The sequence below is a fragment of the Equus asinus genome, chromosome 4 (assembly GCF_041296235.1).
Source record: "Equus asinus isolate D_3611 breed Donkey chromosome 4, EquAss-T2T_v2, whole genome shotgun sequence".
In the NCBI taxonomy this organism is placed as follows: domain Eukaryota; kingdom Metazoa; phylum Chordata; class Mammalia; order Perissodactyla; family Equidae; genus Equus; species Equus asinus.
In genome coordinates, this window is record NC_091793.1 from 141,637,140 (window position 1) to 141,656,016 (window position 18,877).

At 48.5% G+C, this 18,877-nt stretch overlaps 1 protein-coding gene across 10 annotated transcripts in view; it reads right to left on the reverse strand.

Moving 5' to 3' along the window:
- METTL21A (methyltransferase 21A, HSPA lysine) overlaps window positions 1-16,754 on the reverse strand; it is a 51,459-nt gene extending 34,705 nt beyond the window's left edge. For 2 of the 10 annotated variants that reach the window (XM_044768325.2, XM_044768323.2), the window contains exons 1-2: window positions 14,748-15,256; window positions 13,169-13,280 (exon numbers count right to left, since the gene is read on the reverse strand). In XM_044768325.2, coding sequence (XP_044624260.2) covers window positions 13,169-13,280; window positions 14,748-14,894 — 259 coding nt within the window. In that variant the 5' untranslated portion in view covers window positions 14,895-15,256. Of the gene's footprint in view, window positions 1-3,531; window positions 5,150-6,233; window positions 6,361-9,990; window positions 12,870-13,140; window positions 13,281-14,747; window positions 15,257-15,301; window positions 15,562-16,500 lie in introns of those variants that run through there. The other 8 variants (XM_070508479.1, XR_006526640.2, XM_070508477.1 and 5 more) reach the window with 8 other exon arrangements.
- Between the last annotated feature and the right edge of the window lie 2,123 nt (window positions 16,755-18,877).

The window sequence follows — 18,877 nt, forward strand, 5'->3', positions numbered from 1 at the left end:
AGGTGCCAATTTTTTAAAAAATTAAATAGACTCACGACATGACCTTTTGTGACTGGCTTCTTTCACTTAGCATAATGTTTTTGAGGTTCTTCCACATTGCAACATTCGTCAGTAATTCATTGCTTTTTATGACTAATATTCCAGTGTAACTACATAGGCCACAGCTTGTCTGTTCACCCACTGATGGACATTTGGATTATTTCCACTTTTTGGCTGCTGTGAATAGTGCTGCTATGAACATCCATGTACAAGTATTTGTCTCAGTCCCTGTTTTCCGTTCTTTCGGATGTCTCCCTAGGAGTGGAATGCTGGGTCACATGGTGATCCAATGTTAACTTCTTGAGGAACTGTCAGACTTATCAGCTGCTGCATTTTACCTTCCCACCAGTGATGTATGAGGGCTCTAATTTCTCCATATCCTGGTTGACACTTGTGATTTTGCTTTTTAATTATAGCCATCCTAATGGGTGTGAAGTGGTATCTCATTGTGGTTTTGATTTGCAATTCCTTATTGGCTAATGATGTCTAGCCTCTTTTCATGTGTTTGTGGGCTGTTTGTATATCTTCTTTGGAGAAATGCCTGTTCAAGTTCTTTGTTCATTTTTCAGTGGAGTTGTTTTTTGTTGTTGAGTTTTCTGGGTTCCTTAGATATTCTGGATACTAGACCCTTACCAGATAATATGATTTGCAAATATTTTCTCCCATTCTGTTTTCTTTTCGCTTTCTTGATAATGTTCTCACCCTTACTAATTTTTAACTTACTTTTTTTAAGTAACATGTATATTTGGAAAAAACTAAACTATAGATGGGCGAGCAGTAAGAAGCGGTTTCTCAGGTATCCTTTTAGCGACAATTTGTGCATAGACACACAAGTGTAACGTACATTCGCCTCCCTCCCCCTTTTTTACATGAACGGTGCTTTTTTCCACTGAACGTGTGTTGGCAGTAGTTCTTCAGTCCACGTACACCCGCGTCAGTCCTTCCCACAGGCGTGCGTGTCCCAGCGTCTGGATGCATCACGGCTGATTTAACCTGTACCCTTTATGGACATTCAAGCTGTTTGAAACTTTTGACTGTTAGAGATAGACACAAGATAGTGTGGACACACACAAGCTAGTGTATCTCCAGGATAGACACCGAGAAGTGGAAATTAAGTATGGTTTTCTTCATATTTAGAGGTAACTGTTTCCTAAGCAGCATTAAGAATCTGCTAAATTAATAAAAATATCACGTCGGTTAGTATTTTTAATGTCAAACTTCACAGTCTATGTGTGTGTTGTTTTAGGAAGAAAAATCAGAAGTGGCAGAACCAGCCTTACACCAGGCAGGCCTCCCCTCGGCTCTGCTGCGCTGCTTTCCCGTTCCCCCTCAGAAACCGTTCTCAGCCAGGAAGCTCAATTCCCAGAAGGCCATCTTCTCTGTGTTAAATTTTAACCCTTCCCTGCTTGTAGAAAGAAAAGCACAACATGATTTAAGAGTGGGAAGAAAGCTCCAAGCTAACAAATCCTCAGTTTTTAAAGTGACGAAACAGGAGCTGAGGATTGTCAACTGCCCTGGCCTCCTGCAGTCCCGTCAGTTTCCCAGAACAGCCTCTGCTCACGCAGCGCTGCCTCCTCGCTGCAGGACCGCGACACTGTCCAGGTGGAGTTCTGAGAACAGAGGAACTGTGTCTGTTTCTGTGAAACTAAGATAAATCACGTTTCACCAACGATTATGTCAGGCCCTGGATCGAGGGCCTCCCACCAAGACTGATACATGACAGTGATTTCCAAAAGTGCTTTAGAATTTTATTTTTGTTATCTTGATTTAAAAGTTGACAGAAAATGCTTCTTTCAACTACTATGAACTAAAAGCAGAGAGATTAAATGGAATTATGTTGGAGGTGAACCTGCACATAAGTTCATGATAATTTTGTTATTGAGAGTCTGCTTTACATTTTGATATACCTGAGAATTTATTTGTCCCTTAACTTGGACAAGGAGAAATAAAGTGCATAAATTAGACAATTTAGTAAGCAGTTTAATAAGGTAACTCATCTGTAAAGAAATCTGTATTTTTCATGAGTAAATATTTATTGAGCTCCCTTTATGAAGAGGCACTGTGTTAACACTTGAAATATAAAATATGAAGTATAGTCCTTGTCTTCCAGGAGCGTAATTTATATTTGGCAAGAGAAAACATTCCAGACGATGTTGTTATTGTGCCTTGAAAGCGTTTTCAATCTAGTGTTCAGTTAATTTAGATAAAGTATTCTGATTGACTAAAATTCTGATCCTTTTGTATGAAGCAATAAGTGTTCCGCTAGAAACTATTTGAATATGGTGCCCGGGCTTCGGATATTTCTATCATGAACTGCAGCAAGATAGACCCGTAAGAGGTAATCTACTAGAAAGCCACAGCGTACTTGGTGGTGGTCATCCTAAGAACCTGGAGTCATACCTGTATCCTAACCTAGCACCTTGGTGGCAGTCCTTGACTTTAATTAGGGACAGTTGATGCCCAGTGCATCACTTAACTGTCTGGCAGTTCAAAGGAGTGGAGCAAGGTGAGGGTCAAGGCTTAGTAAGCAGGTTGGACTAGCTTCTGTCCTTCACTTGAGGACTTAAGGTGCACGTTCACGGCATACATTAATCCTTTTAACTAAGTGAGAAATGTCACATCTTTGTTGACCTTTCCGCTGGACGCTGTGGCATCCTACCCAGATGCATTCTTTCCCAGCATACACCCCTGAGGTACTCACTGCCCCAGCCTCTGGGAGTGCTGGTGGCTGATGGCTCTCAGCGGAGTCTCTCTCCAGGTCCTGTCTTCACCCCAGGGTTATGCCCCTTGGATCCAATGACTAGTCTACACAGAGAAGGTCCTACCCCCTCGCCTCAGCATGGCCCAGCCGCAGGGCCGGCCCAGCACAATTCTTTCCTGACTGCATCCCAGCCCAGTTTCTTCCTCTTTCCCAGCCCTGCAACTTTTCCTTCCTCAGAGATCTTGGTCTTTCTAAACTTTCTGCACCTCACCTCCATCACTGAGCCTCATTCCCCAGAGAACCTGACCTGTGACAACACTAAACCCAGAGCCAAAAAAGATCACGATTTTCACTTAGACAACCATTCTGTTCCTACTGAGTTTTTCTTGCCTTTTCATCTATTTGTAGGAGGAGAAAAAAAATTACCTTCACCCTTATCTGATCCTTAATGTTTCATGACAATGTAAAGTAACCCAGTCACTGCCTGCTTCACTTGGCAGCACATCCGGGCATCCCCGGCCAAAACCATCTAATCCCCATCTCCAAAGCTAGGGATGCTAAAGTAAGAGCCGGACTCCAGTTAATGTGCTCATTTTTGATAACCTGCGACCTGGGAGTGGGCTTTCATCACGGTGTCGAGGGCACTGCAGGGCTTTTATTTTATTCGTTTGGAAAGACCTTCCACACTGTTGGCGCAGTACTGGCATTTCATGGATTTGATAAGTTATGGATATTTCTATTTCATGTGCATTTATCAGAATTATGTTGAACTGGTACATCACAGGATGCTCTGAACTTTTAATTCACCTTTATTAAAGTAAAAATCTCTATTTAAAATATATGTAGAAAACAGTGTATTGCTATTTTCACATCCAAGATATTCATTAAAAGGTTAAGAGGGAGGCGGAGGTCTTGTTTCTAAGGTTTTACAAAGAAAATCTATATCTAGTACCAAATACCATACTGGGTTATAATATTCTTGTCTAAATTTGTTTAAGCTATTGTTTAAGCTTTTACATCGTTAAAAAAGGGGAGGGCTGTTCAAGTGTGTGACTTCATTCATAAAGCCTATGTCAAAGATAATCATAAAACAACATTCAATCACTTACCCAAAGATCAATACCCTCTAAGTGGAAAGTGTCTTTTGCATTCAACACATGTTTGGTTGTGACAGTGGTAGTTACTGGAGAGGCAACAAGGAAGGAGGCAGGAACATCCCTGGCCCTGGAGAAGCCCACAGTCTCTGGGGACCACAGACATTGAACAACAATTACAGACCAGGGATGGAGCTGGTGAGAAACCATTGGAGAAAGGGTAAAGCTGCAGGGAAAGACTACAGCTTCCCATTTGAAGAAGATAACTTAAACACAGGACCTGGAGGTCCGAGACCTTAGGTGCTTTCAAAAAGGAACTAAAACTTTATCTTTACCTATTGTTTATATACCTAAATGAGAACTTAAGCCAAAAAGCATAATATGAGACCTCAGAAAACTCACAACTGGATCTCAAAAAACCAAAAGTATCAGACGTAAATGGGGTAGACGGAAGACTTCTAGAGCATTAACGGCTCAGGGAATGGAGGTTAAACCTTACCGTATATTCAGAGTTAGAAAACTGGGCTAAACACGTATCTCAGAATGCTTAAGACAATTTGCGTGATTTAGCCCCACCGAGACAAGGTCACTGACTTGAAGACTCCTGGACACCAGTCCTTCATCATACCACCAGTGGAAACTGTTCACAGGAGGGAGCAGAATGGGGTACAGAATCAAGAGGAACCAAAGTCCGCACTTTCCTGCCATGTTAACTGAACGTCAGAGTGAGTAGAATATAACTAAAGAGTCAGAGCAATGGAACAAAGTGCTGCCCTGTGTCAAACCACTCCTGTGCTCGTCCCTTGAGAACCTTTGGGCAAGCTTCTCACACAAGCCATTTCAATAATACAGTTAGATTCCCCCTTAAGACCTTCACTGACACACCCAATGACAACATTCTTATCAACCACAGCCAACTATAAGTCCTCCCTCTGGCTTCTCTTCTGTGCTTTGTAAATATACACATCTTTTTCAGGATCATAGTGAACCTTACTCACAGTAAATTGCCTCTCCAGCATCGCTAAGAAGTTGCTATCCCGTTCATAGCGAATTCGGCAGGCTAAAAGAATCACGGAGTGGTTGCTACAGAGGTGTTCCAGTGTCTGAAGAAGATCTGTGAATGTTTCTTCTAAATATATGATATCAGCTCCAAGTATCAGGTCAAATTCTCCAGATGAAAAACTCCCCAAATTTTGTCCCCAGGTCAGCTCCTTAACAACAGCTTTGGGTTGGATATGGGGAGGTAAGTTGGCTTGAACGTTTGACTTAAGAAAGTCTAACGCTACTTTTCGATCGGTGATAGTCACGTGAGCACCTGGAAAGTGGGCAGAGAGAAAGTAGGGTGCACATCAGTATGAGTCACGGTAGGGTCAAGTTACAGGGGGGTGGGGGTCTCTAAATAGTCCACCCGATATGCAAAGATCCTGCCCTCCACGGACGGCAGCGTAGATCAGAACGATGACCAGTGGCTCCCGTACTACCTGACGGTGAAAGTGAGGCTTTGGTTTGCGTCCATGACACACCTGCTGTTTGCTGAAGCTGTGCCTATAAAATATGGAGTCCCCAAGTGACAACAAGCTAGCTGATGCTTCTGAACATCTGCAGGCAGGGCTGGCCCACCCCCACAGGTGTCTACCACTGTACTTCACTCATCATTAGGTCACGATCTTCAGGTCAATAGGCCTCAGGGTGAAGAGGAAGCCAAGAGTGAAACATCTGGGAGGAAATGACTGTGAAGATGACAGGATACCAAGAACAGGGAAGGCTACTTTCCGGGATTAAAGCTTTAAAAAGAATCAAGGAAGAGATTTAATTGGCCACCAAGAAATCCCTGTCCACCTCTCCTTATGCTGTTATGAAGCAGCCAACTTATATGTATCTATGTAATAAGTACAAATATTGAAAAATGGTAAACTTAGAAATTACTAGATTGTACTAAAATACTGTAGGTTAAAACGTGAGATCATGTTCTCTAAGTGCTAAGTTTCTATGTGCGGCATATAAAACTAACGAGGCAATATTTTATTAATCTGTTTTTGTGGGTTGTTTCCACGAACTAAGAGACCCAAGTTTTTAAACCAATATGGCTGAGAAGACTGAACTGTAGTTACCCTTACGGTGAAGCAATCACATGAGGTCAGCCCTGAAACACCTCATCGACATTGTAGTCACAATATAATGCATGCCATCCTGTTTAGTTTTGGCCCTGTAAATTCTGAATTTTAAAATAATGTTTCATTCTTTCATGAAATTATTTCCATTTGCACCTCTCTTCAGTGTGTCATCTTTATGGGTGATCCCTCAGGACTCCAGACCAGCCGAGTGAGCACCACTTCAGCTTATACTTAATGTTTCTTATCCTGACTGGTAGGATTGGGGCAGGGTGTAATTCAACTCACCACTGACAGTCCTGAGTTCGATGCTGGTGAAAATGCTCCAGCTGTTAGATTTCACAAGCACGCGCTGACCACTGACCATTCCCTGCTCGTGCTGCTGATGAGCAGAGTTCCTGACACTTCATCTGTCCTGATAAGGGAAATCACAGCCTTTTCTCGGTTTGACTTAGAACTTTATCTCTAGATTTCTTCACAGTCTACACAGCACTCTGCTGGCAACACTAGAGTAATCTAGTCTTTAGCATGTCGCCTCAGTGTTCATTTTAACAGCCCTTAGATGGAGCCCCTCTCCAATGCCTGTCTCAGGGGTTTCTGACGCTACTTCTAACCTGCTGGGTGTTCCAGGAGTCTTAACAGGATCTTAACGTCAGTTGACCATTCCCCTGTAACATCCATCAATTCTACAAATATCTAAGTGGCTACCATCAGCCGTGGGACTAAACCCCTACCCTCACAGAGCTGACACTCAAGTGAGGAGAGAGGCAATAGAGTGTTTTAAAAATAGAACATCCAGCCTGTTAGCAGGAAAGAGAGACGTGGAATGTCATGAGTGAGGGAGGTGGGCAGAAAGGGAAGTCCTCGCCAAGAAGGGGCACTTGGGTACAGGCCTGAAAGAAGTGAGGGGACACCCCAGTGCATCGAGGGGAGCACATTCCTGGAGACAGCCGAGCAGTGCAAAGGCCTGAAGGGCAGGTGGGAGGAGGCTGGAGGGGGTGGAGTGAGCAGAGGGGGCGAAGATGCGGCCAGAGAAGCAAGGGAAGGACAGAGGCAGACTGCGGGGCTCCCCACCCTGTCTGAAAGGCTGTGGCTTTCTCCCAGTGAGCTGGGGCCAGCGCTCTGACCTGGGTTTTACCAGAATTCCTAGCATGGAGAGGCTAGCACCCCAATGCAGCTGGAGGAGGCTGGCGGCTTGCACCTTGCCGTAACCACCCCGCGACACGGCCACAGCCACCTCCCCACACCACTTGCCCACAGTGCCCGTCTCCCGACTCTCGTGGGAATCACTCCCTCACAGGTCCCGAGTCCTACAGGTCACCTCTGAAGAGACAGCTTTGCTGAGGGCTTGGTTTTTAGGGGAGGGGTACAGAGGATGTCTTGGGTTTCTTTTAATCATTAGTTGCCTCTCTTTTTGCTGCAATTTAGGGAAGAAACAGATCATTTGTCCTGTAGTTTCCCACAGTAGCATCTGCATAATTTAGCATGTCTTTTGTCCTCTGTATCTCCTGTAAATTTGTTTGATCTGAGTTTAATTTTTCCAGCCAGCCGATTTCAGAGGTTGGTGGTGTGTTTTTCACCAAGAGGCATATTTCTGTGATGTGAGCAGCCATGAATTACTCAATGCCCAGATCCTTCATTCATCAGACTCCTTCTGCATTTATTTGTTGAGAAACTTCTAGAAAGGGAAGTTTCTTTCAATGACTGTTCGTTTACTCATTTTCTATAGGAACTGTCTGACTGGAAAGGCAAGATAAGCTTTGCTTCTCCCTCCGCTTTTGGAAATCGACTTTCAAAGAGATGGTTTCTAAGCATCCTACAAAGATGACTAAGGGGGTTTCTTTTGTTGTTGTATCATGAACTCGTGGATTAAACATGTTAAATCCATTGCCATTATCATTATTGATGTTCGAACTGTCCTATCTTTTGCCAGTGGACTTTTGACACAAACCCAGTCATCCTTGACAGCTTCCTTGCTATCTGGGATGACAAGGTATCCAGGGTCATCTTATACATTTCCTGCCACAGACCTCGAATCAGCCACTTATGAAGTTTTCTTTTTTTTTTTTTTTCAGATGAGAGAAATAACACCAAGTCCGTATGCTGACGGGAACGATTGGGTAGAAAGGGAGAACACGATGGTGCAGGACAGAGTCACTGGAGCCACGTGCTCGAATAGGGGAGAGAGCGCTGGCCGGGCAGGACCGACGTCGTCTGTGTGTTAGGGCATCGGGAGCAAAGGCAGAGAGTCTCGGTCCAGACACGACGCAGGTCGCGGAGAGGCAGTGGGGGGAGCGTGCAGAGGCTGCAACTTTCTCAGTGAAGTAAGAAGAAATGTGTTCAGCTAAGAGTGAGAATGGAGGAAGAAGGACTGGCAGACTCGAGAGGAAAGAGCAGGAGAGAAAGTCGAGCGACTGCTCCGCAGCTTTAGGAGCCCCCTGAGGCTCCTGATCAGGAATTTCTAGTGAGACCCAGCAGCAGGATGATCCTGCAGCCACATTCAGCTGCAGGGGCGCAGGCCGGGGACAAGTGGAGAGCTGCACTGCGCCTTGGTTGGCCTAACAAAGAAGATGAAACCAGGAAGGGCAGGGTGTTGACAGGAAGTGAAGATGGTGAGAAAGACAGTGATCAGTGACGCCTGTGACTTACGCTGGGGAAGGAGGGATAATTCAAACATGTGAGCACATACTATGTGCTAGAGATGCAGAGATGAGCAAGACAACCCTTGCCCTCTAGAACTCAGAGTCTCCTGAGGGAGAGACACATACACATAATTGTGATGCAACGTGGGAAGGAAGCGAGGGGGACACACGCTGGCCCAGGAAATTCTGGGGTCATGAAGAAGAGATGCTCAGAGAGGAGCAGAGCCCAAAGAAAGCTTTTGAAGGAAGGGAAATCTGAGCTTACACTTAAAGGACACCCCATTAACCAGAGGGAAGGGGTGAAGAGAGGGCGCTCAAGGCAAAGGGACAGGCCAGACACAGTGTGTGTGTCCCCGGAGCTTCAAACCGTGCCATGGTGCTGAACAAGAGTGAGGCTGGGGAGTCGGGAAAAATGAGATTACAGAGCCTTCCCAAGGAGCCTGGGTTCAGCCTGCAGGCGGGGGGGTACAGGAATGTTTAAGTATGGTCACCCCATCAGTTCTGCATTTTAGATGGGACACTCTGACAGCTACTGGGAAAGTGGGTGTGAGAATCAGAGGCACGAAGGTCAGGTGCAAATGCAGGTATGATGAGAGCTCCAGCCAGGCAGTGGGACTCGGGAGAAATGGAATCAAGAAACAGTTAAAAGCAAAATCAGCAAGACTTCAGGGCGGGGAGTTGGGGGGAGCGGGGATCAAGGAGTTGGCCTGAGTGACTACGTGGACAGTGATGCTAACCCAGAACAAACAAGAGGACGAGTCTGCGAAGGGAAGCTGAGTTCGAGTGTAAACACGGACTGTGAGGAGCTGAGACACAGCCAGGGACAGACATCGAGCATTCAGTTAAACACACAAGTCGAAAGTTCAGGGGAGACTTGCACCAGAAGTATAGAGAACGGAGAGACAGTGTGTGTCGTCCTGAGGCTTATATTCTAAGAGAGTCCCCAGGCTGGGTCGGGCATTATGTCAGCTGGGAAAGCTTTCAAAGTCCAGACTCGCCGACCCGACTCCCACTCACAGAGCCCCACCTTGGAGGTGGGATGGTTTTTTCCCAGAACAGCTTCCAAGGAGTACAAAGGCTACCTGGAGAGGGGGGAGCTTCAGACTGAGGACCAGTGTTTGAGAGTCAGAACTGGACTAAATTCTAACTCCTCAATCCACTGGCTTTGTGACCTTGGGCAAGTTCCTCCACCTCCATCAGCCTTCAGTTCACCCCTGGAGAGAGCCCCTGAGCAGACCCACCACGCGGGGCCCCTGGAGGAACGGGAGACTGGAAAGACCCAGCACCAGGATGCAGGGGCTGCTCTGGCCTTAGCAGCTGCTTTTTCTTTTAACAGGAAAATCTCCATCAGATATTAACATTCTGCATAGCGCTCACCATTTTTTCTTTTTTTTTTTGGCTTTTTACTATAATTTGTCTTTCCCTCCCTCTCCCCAAGTAGAATCAGAACGGAAGCTTCCTGAGCACAGCGACCTGCCTGACCCCTCACTGCTCCGCGTGCAGCACTTAAAACCAGGCCAGGCATGTGGGGGTGCCCCTAGAATTCAGGAGTAAATGACTGAGATTACAAAAGTGAAAACACGCTGAAAAGGGGAACAACTAGTCTCTTTCTGACGTTTCAAAATCATGCCTATTTTAGTTCTCACTGTCTCCATGCTAAAGGATGAACTTTTTCTCAGCCTCAGGTTTCAACATCAAAACTTGTCCAGCCTAATACTTCGTCGCCACTAAAACAATGAGTATGAAAATCGCATAGTAGCGCAGAGAAGCGCACAAGACCTCATGTTAAATGAAGCATCATGTGTGTGTACGTAAGTATATACATGTGTATATAACCACAAATACAACCACGATTAAAAATGCAGATGGAGGGGCCGGCCCGGTGGCGCAGCAGCTAAGTTCATACGTTTCGCTTCAGTGGCCTGCAGTTCACAAGTTTGGACCCTGGGTGTGGACCTATGCACTGCTTGCCATGCTGTGGCAGGTGTCCCACATATAAAATAGAGGAAGATGGGCATATGGATGTGTCTTCCTCAAATAAAAAATGGATGGAGAAAAAAGAAGGGAAGGACATTCACCAAAATGCTAATGGTAATTATAAGCAGAGTCATGAATAATCAGATTTTCTGCTGGAGTCTTTCCTGCTTTTAGGGCAATATTTATAATAGAGTTAACCACGTTTATGACAGGAACATTAATTTCCATGATTTTCTAGTTCGTTTGTCTCTGACTCCAGAACCAGTCAAGTGTCTGCGTGAACCCGGGGCTGCAGGAGAGCCAGGCACCCACAGGATGAGCCGGTCTCTCTCCGCAGAGCCTCAGGGGCCTGGAGACAGAGCACAAAACACGTGAGACAGGGGCAGAGGTGAGAGGCACAGGGCTGCGGGGAAACAAAAGGGGCAGGAAGGCTCAGGGGTGACAGCGAGGCTGGGCCGGGAACACCATGGGCTGTTCTGGCCACTCCCAAAGCCACTCGTCTTTTGTGGCAACAATCAACTTGTCCCTCGCTCTGTGGCTGTCTTTGATCCCAACCCCACAGGTCCAGATTTCTAGATCAGAAGCAGAAAGCCTGAGAGAGGCAATCAGCACTTAGTGAGCGCCTACTGTGTGCCAGTCAAGGAGCCCGGATTTCTACCCCAATCTCATCTGATCCTCACTGAGGGGTGAAGACAACTATTATCCCCGTCTTAAAGGGAAATTGACGTTTGGCTCTTGAGCACCTTGCCCCCGTCACACAGCTGGTAGGAGGTAGAAGAGTGTGACACTCTAACCCTACGCACTTGGCCGCACCACAGGCTCTGCAGCGGCCAGTCCTGCAGGAAGCCGCTGTTCTCAGGAGCAAACAGAAGGACTGCGTCTCCCTCAGCGAACCCCTCTCACGGCAACAGAGAGGGAGTTAGTGTCAGGGAGAGGAAACAACCTGGGCTGCGGAGTCTGATACGCCTGGTGTGAGTCTCAGGGCTCCTGATGAGGCCTCAGAAAGCGGCTTAATCTCCTGGAACCCCAGTTTCACTGGAAAAGTGAAAATTACAAGTAACACCTAACATACCTGGCTATATATATAAGGCTAACCCGCGGAGAACACAGCTTGTGGCAGCAGGGCCCCTCAGCGACTGAGGCGCTGTGGCATCAGACAGTGGGCACCCAAATCAGTCTCACATGCTCGGGCCACCACCCCTGCCCACACCCCATCACATCCTGGAAGGCGACGTCAAAACAGAGAAGAGAATACAGAAAGAGAAATAAGCTACCAGAAAAAGGACAGGACAAAGAGGGGCTCCAGTGGGTCCTTGAGCACCTGGACACGACATGGCCATCCCAGATCCCTCCCACCCAAGTGCAGCCTGAGTACAGCAGGGTCAGCGTCGTCACCTGGGAGCTTGTCAGAAACACAGGCTCTCCACTATTCACAGCAGCCGAGACTTGAAAGCAACGTAGGTGCCCATCAAGGGACGAATGGATAAAGAAGATGTGGTATATATACACAATGGTATACTACTCAGCCATGAGAAATGATGGAATCCGCCCATTCGTGACAACATGGATGGTCCTTGAGGGTATTATGCTAAGTGAAATAAGTCAGAGGGAGAAAGTCAAATACCATATGATCTCACTCATAAGTAGAAGATAAAAACAACAACACATACACACACAGAGATTGGATTGGCGGTTACCAGAGGGGAAAGGGGGGAGGGAGGAGGGCAAAAGGAGTAATTAGGCACCTGTGTGTGGTGATGGATTATAATCAGTCTTTGAGTGGTGGTCGTGATGTAATCTATACAGAAATCGAACGATGTACACCTGAAATGTATATGTTATAAACCGATGGTACTGCACTAAAAAAATTAAATGAATAAAAGAAATGCAGGCTCCCAGGCCCAATCCAGCCCCTCAGAAGCAGAAACTGCACTATAACAAGAGCCCCAGGTGACAGTACCGAAGTGATGAATATTACGTATATTCTCTCTTAGAAGCTGGGCTAGCCTATCATTGGATAGTTTGAACTATACGAGTCAGAAGTTGTAGAAAGGAGTCTACAACGAATATTAAAATGAAAATGAGGCTTAAAAACGCTCTAGGCCTAAATTAAGGTCTGTATACCAAACAAAAATGACAAACCCTGATACCAGTTCAGAGTGTAAATTGTTTAATCTGAGATGTCAATACAACTCACACCAGGGCCGACCTCCCGGGATGAGAAACAGCAGCAGCTCCCTCCACAGGGAAGGAGAGACTCCGCTCTGCCCACCTGTCAGGAAAGTCTCAGTGTGCACAGGACAGCCTGAATAAGAGAATTCTCCTTGAACCCAAGGTCGCCTTAAGATCATATTATCAGCATCACAGAATTGAAGGAGGCAAAGCAAAGCCTCAGGGGAAGTGGGAGTAACAGGATGAGAGAGAGACAGAAATTAGCCCTCCTGGAGCTGAGAGCACTCGCAACTGGCCCGTACCTCATAAGTGCAGGGGAAAGGAAAACAATTCAGAGAGGGGGAAAGCAGCACGGAGTTTGCTCATGAACACAGCCCATGCCCCTCTCGATGAGCCCCACTCACCCAGGAGTGAGCCGGCACGCACACTCACCCAGCAGGGCGGCCACTATGCCCACCAGCCCCGTGCCAGCACCCAGCTCCACGGCAGCGCGGCCCCTGAGCTCCACGGCTCCCATCTCCAGATACGCGGCAAGCACGACAGCCTGGGTCAAAACACAGCGGCAAGATGAAGGTCAGCAAGCGCTGTAGGCACTGAAGGGCTTCCAGCAGGCTACGCTCTGGCGGGAAGACACCCCACACCCTCCCACCACAAGGCTCAGTTCCAGGTCACCGGAGCACAAGGGAACTCCGAGAGCTGGGAGGTGACCCCTGGAGCAAGCACAAACCCGTCCCCCAGTGCAGCTGCCCAGGCCCCACGGTGGTCCCTGATGGGGACGGCAGCGGTCAGCGACACTGCCCACCAAGATGGGTCCCATACTGTGTCACAGCGTTTTTACGCTTGGGGCTTACAAAACTACTGAGGCAGAGCTGACTTGAACAGCCTCTGTGAGTTTAAGGGAACATCTAGTTCCCAACCCAGCTCAGGCCAGTGAGGCCACGACCTCCCAGAGGGAAAATGCAGAGCAGCACCGCGGGCCCCAGCTGCATCCCTGACAGTCACGTCACACAAGGCCCTCACCGTATATTATTGGGCATCAAAAGGTGAGTTCAGGCCAAAGTTCTGGATACTTGATGTTTGAGCTAGCATCTGCATACGACTCTATAAAAGCATTGTATATTGTTAACAACTATTTGCTGCAATTTGGTTTTCATGGTCACGTGCTATTTGTATAATTACAATTCCTCCTCTTGGTGAGCACTGGGCAGGCCCACCCATTTCTCACTAGTATCTATCTTTATTACTCGTCCCAGGAATACTTTTCATGTAGTTATCTTGGACTAGATTCCTAGACGCGGTATTACTGGGTTAGAACGTATGAGGGTTTTTATTCCTAAATGTTTTTCTAACATCGCGAACACAACGTTAAGGCTGTAAAGTGGATCCATGCCAGTCATTTATCCAACATTAACTGAGCTCCCACTGAGTCCCAAGTGTGGTGCTGGATGCTGAGGGCAAGTCACGGGGCAGGCGGGAAGAGGATGTAAAAAGCAGTTATAGGATAATTCTGTGACCATCAGAATTGGGAAACAAAGAAAATACATGATCTTCATTTTGGGCTTTGTCACTTTACAATAGTCTTCGTGCAATATTTTTAAAAATTAACTTAAAAATTAATGAGCGTCCAAACCTGTTAGGGGCTGATGCTTCCCCCCCACCCCCACCCCCGCCCCAGTCCTACTGTACCGCTGGGTAAATTACTGGCAAGTCATTCAACTTCCCTGTCTTTCCGTTACTCACCCTTAAAGTGCAATGGGGGGTGGGGGGTGGTTCTAACGGGTAGAAGTTTTTTTGGAGGGGGTGGGGACATGAATGTTTTAAAATCGAGCGTGATGACGGTTGTACCACTCTGAATATTCTTTTAAAAGAAATCACTGAGTTGTACACGTTAAATAGGTGAAATGTATGGTCTACGAATTATATCTCAAGAAAGCCGTTATTTAAAAAATAAATAAATAAAGGCCCGTCTTACTATCATTGCAGACCTTGTCCGCGGCCCCGGGCTACTCACCGCGTCCCACACCACCGCCGCGACGCCCAGCTGCCTCCAGTCCTGCCGGATCCGGATCGTGCGGTCTGCGAAGGAGAAGGTGGCGACGGGCTTGTGGAACTTCTGCAGCCCCACTGCCGCGGCCTCCTCGTAGGGCACCAGGGCCATGTGGCCCGCGCCCCGCTCTCCGCCTCCTCGGACCTGTGGGCGAAAGAACCCTCCTGACGCTCTGGCCAGAAAACGCGCTAAGCGGCTCCAAATCCTTTTTAAGGTCGTTTTACAAGTTCAAAGGAGGAAAGAGGTGGGGGGCCTTTGTCCGGTTCCCTTCGCGTGGCTGACCGCCGAGTCCTCCGGAAGGGCGATCTGGCTCTGAACTCGCGCCGAGGGGCGTCTCCGGGCCGGGACCCCGCTAGCAGCCCGCCGGACGCGCTCGCCGCTACCGCCCGGAGGCCCGGAGCCAGCCCGGAGGAGGCGCGTCCACGCAGCGGCAGCCCGCAGGGTGCTTCTCGTCTGGTTTCGGGCTTCCCTCCGCCCCTAAATCGGTGCGTTCGGTAGGGACAACAGTGCGCGCGAACCTGCCCGCGTGTCAACGGTCCGCCCGCCTCTGGACACCGGCGGGACGTGTGCGGCCGCCGCCGCCGAGCCGGGCCCCGGACCTGCCCGCCGCCCCTCCAGGGCGCACGGTGCGCAGTGCCGCCCGCGGACGAGCTCGGGGACGGCGGGCAGCAGAGATGCGGGGGGTCCACAGGGCCCCCACCCCAGGTGCCCTCCGCCTCCCCACGGCCGGGCCGGCGGCGCGGCCCGGCCGCTGCGCACGGCTCGGAGAAGCCCCGGGGGCGGCAGGCGGCGGCTGGGGGCCCGGCCACCTGGAGGGCCTGAGCGGGGAGGCGGGGCGGACGGAGGAGGAAGAGGGAGAGGAGGAGGAAGAGGAAGAGGAGGAGCGGCGGAGGAGGAGGAGGAGGAGGGGAGGCGGAGGGGGGGAAGAAGAAGAGGAGCAGGGGAGGGAGGGGGAGGGAGGAGGGGGGAGGGAGGAGGGAGGAGGGAGGGAGGAGGAGCGGGGGAGACTGGAGTGGGAGAAGAGAAAGGGGAGGAGCGAGGGAGGAGGAAGGGGAGGAGCGGGGGAAGGGGAGAAGCAGGGGGAGGAGGAAGAGGAAGAGACGGGCAGCAGGAGCAGGGGCGAGGGGCGAGGGGCGGGGGGCGAGGGGAGGGGGCCGCCCCGGGACGCGCTCCCGCCGGGGACAGGGGCTCCGCGGGCGCGGGGCGCAGGGAAGCGGGGACCCGGCCTGGCGCCGGCCGCGTTCTGCGCGCGCGTTCTTTGGTGCTTTTCGGCGCGCGCGGGCTGGGCTGTAGGCTTAAGGGAGGGCACTTCGGGTGGAGACAGCTCGCTCCAGAGCCGGGTCCCCCGTCCTTGCGCCCACGAGTGCGGCGCGGTCCCAACAAAGAGCGTCTCCGCCAGGCGCGGGGCGCGGCCGGTAAAGCGAGCTCAGCCCCCGACCGCCCACCGAGGCCCGTCGCCCGCCGCGCGCAGGGCTGGGCGCCTGCCCGGGACCCCGCGGGCCGGAAAGCTGCGGACGCCGAGGCCGGGCCGCGCGCGCCGCCCGGGCCGCTCCTCCTCCGCCAGGCGCCCTCGCGGCGGCCCCTCCCTGCTCCGCGCGGCCTCGCTCAGCGCCGGGGTCTCGGCGCGGGCGGCGCCGCCTCCTCCATGCCGCCCCTGGTCCTCGCGCCCCGCCCGGGGGCCCGCCAGGCCGAGCCTCCCACCGAGGAGGGTGCCCACCTGCCAGATTTCCTCAGCCTTCCAGAAGGCCCCGTCGCTCGAAAGATTCTTTGAAGTGAACTTTGAAGGTCACTAGTGAAGGTCTTTTACCGATCTTGTCTTTTTCGCTGTGCTCAGTTTATTTTTATTTATTTTTAAATTTTTATGTAATAGAATTTATTTTTGAGAGCAGTTTTAAGTAAAACTGGGGAAAAGGTACAGAGAGTTCCCATATGCCCCCGCCCTCTCCCATACGCACTACAGCACCCCCTCTCAACATCCCCCACCAGATGGTGCACTTGTTACAATCACTGAACCTACACTGACTCGTCGTTGCCACCCAAAGACCTAGCTTACCGAGGCTTCACTCCTGGTGCTGTACGTTCTCCGGGCTGGAACAAGGATATTAGACAAGTATGCACCATCACAGTGTCATACAGAGTAGTTTCACTGCCCTGAAGATCCTCTGTGCTCTATGTGCTGGTCCCTCCCTCCTCCATAACCTCTAGGAACCAGCAAGCTTTCACTGTCTCCATAGTTTTCCCTTTTCCAGAATGTCATACAGTTGGAGTCATAAAGTATGTAGCCTTTTCAGACTGGCTTCTTTCGCTTAGTAATATGCGTTTAAGGTTCCTCCACATCTTTTTGTGTCTTGATAGCTCATTTCTTTTTAGTGCTGAATAATATTCCATTGTGTGGATTGTAGTGGTTTATCCATTTACCTACTAAAGGACATCTTGGTTGCTTCCAAGTTTGGCAATTATGAATAAAGCTCCTACACACACCCCTGTGCAGGCTTTTGAGTGACATAAGTCTTCAGATCCTTTGGGTAAATACCAAGGAGCACAACTGCTGGATCATATGGTAAGAGTGTGTTTAGTTCTTTAAGATACCGCCAAACTGTCTTCCAAAGTGGCTGTACCATTTGCATTCCTGCCAACAACGGATGAGAGTTCCTGTTGCTCCACATCCTCACCAGCGTTTGGTGTTGTCTGTGTTTGGATTTTGGCCATCCTAGTAGGGCTGTTGTTGCAATTTGTAGTCTCCTAATGACATGTGATGTGGAGCATCTGTTTTTCCCCAGTTTTATTGAGATATAATTGACATGTAACATTGTATTAGTTTAAGGTATACGACATAATGATTCAAAATAGGTATATATTTATGGCAAAATGTTTCCCACAAGAAATTAACATCCATCACTTCACATAGTTGCAGTCTTTTTTCCTCGTGATAACAACTTTTAAGATCTACTCTCTTAGCAAATTTCAAATATACAATACAGTATCGTTGGCTACAGTCACCAGGCTGTACATCAATCACATCCCCAGAACTTACCTTATAACTGGAGGCTTGCACCTTTGACCACCTGCACCCGTTCCCCCACCCCCACCCCCCCACCTCTGGGAATCACCAGTCTGTTCGGTTTCTATGAGTTCAGTTTTGTTTTTCTTTTTAGATTCCCCATATGAGATCAGACAATATTTGTCTTTTTCTGTCTGACTTATTTCTGACTTAGCATAATGCCCTGTAGGTCATCCATGTGGTTGCAAAGGGCAGAATTTCCTTCTTTTTATGGCTGAATAATATTGCGTCTTGTGTGTTCTTCATCCGTTTTCTTCATCCATTCATCAGTCAATGGAATTCACAATGGCTATTGTGAATAATGCTGCAATGAACATTGGGGTGTAGATAACTCTTTGAGATAGTGATTTCATTTCCTTGAGATATATACCCGGAAGTGGGCTTGCTGGATCATATGACAATTCTATTTTTAATTTTTTGAGGAAACTCCATACTGTTTTCCATAGTGGCCGCACCAATTTACATTCCCACCAACAGGGCACAAGGGTTCCCTTTTCTCCACATCCTCACCTGCACTTGTTACCTCTTGTCTTTTTGACAATAGTCATTCTTTAACAGGTGTGAGGTGACATCTCATTGTGGTTCTGATTTGCATTTCCCTGATGACTAGTGATGTTGAGCATCTTTTCATGTACCTGTTGTTTGGACCATTTTTAAATTTGATTGTTTTCTTATTGTTGAATTTAAGAGTTCTTTGTATATTTTGGATAATAATCCTTTATCAGATGTGTCTTTTGCAAATATTTTCTCTCAGTCTATGGCTTGTTTTTTTATTCTCTTCACAGTGTCTTTTGCAGAGCAGAAATTTTTAATTTTAATGACGTCCAGCTTATCAATTCTTTTTTTCATGCACCCTGCCTTTGGCGTCACATCTAAAAAGTCATCAGAGCTAAGTCCGTCTAGATTTATTCCTATGTTATCTTCCAGGACTTTTCTAGTTTTGGATTTTAATTCAGGTCTGTGATCCATTTTGAGTTAATTTTTGTGAAGGGTTTAAGGTCTGTGTCTACATTCATTTTTCGCATGTGGCTGT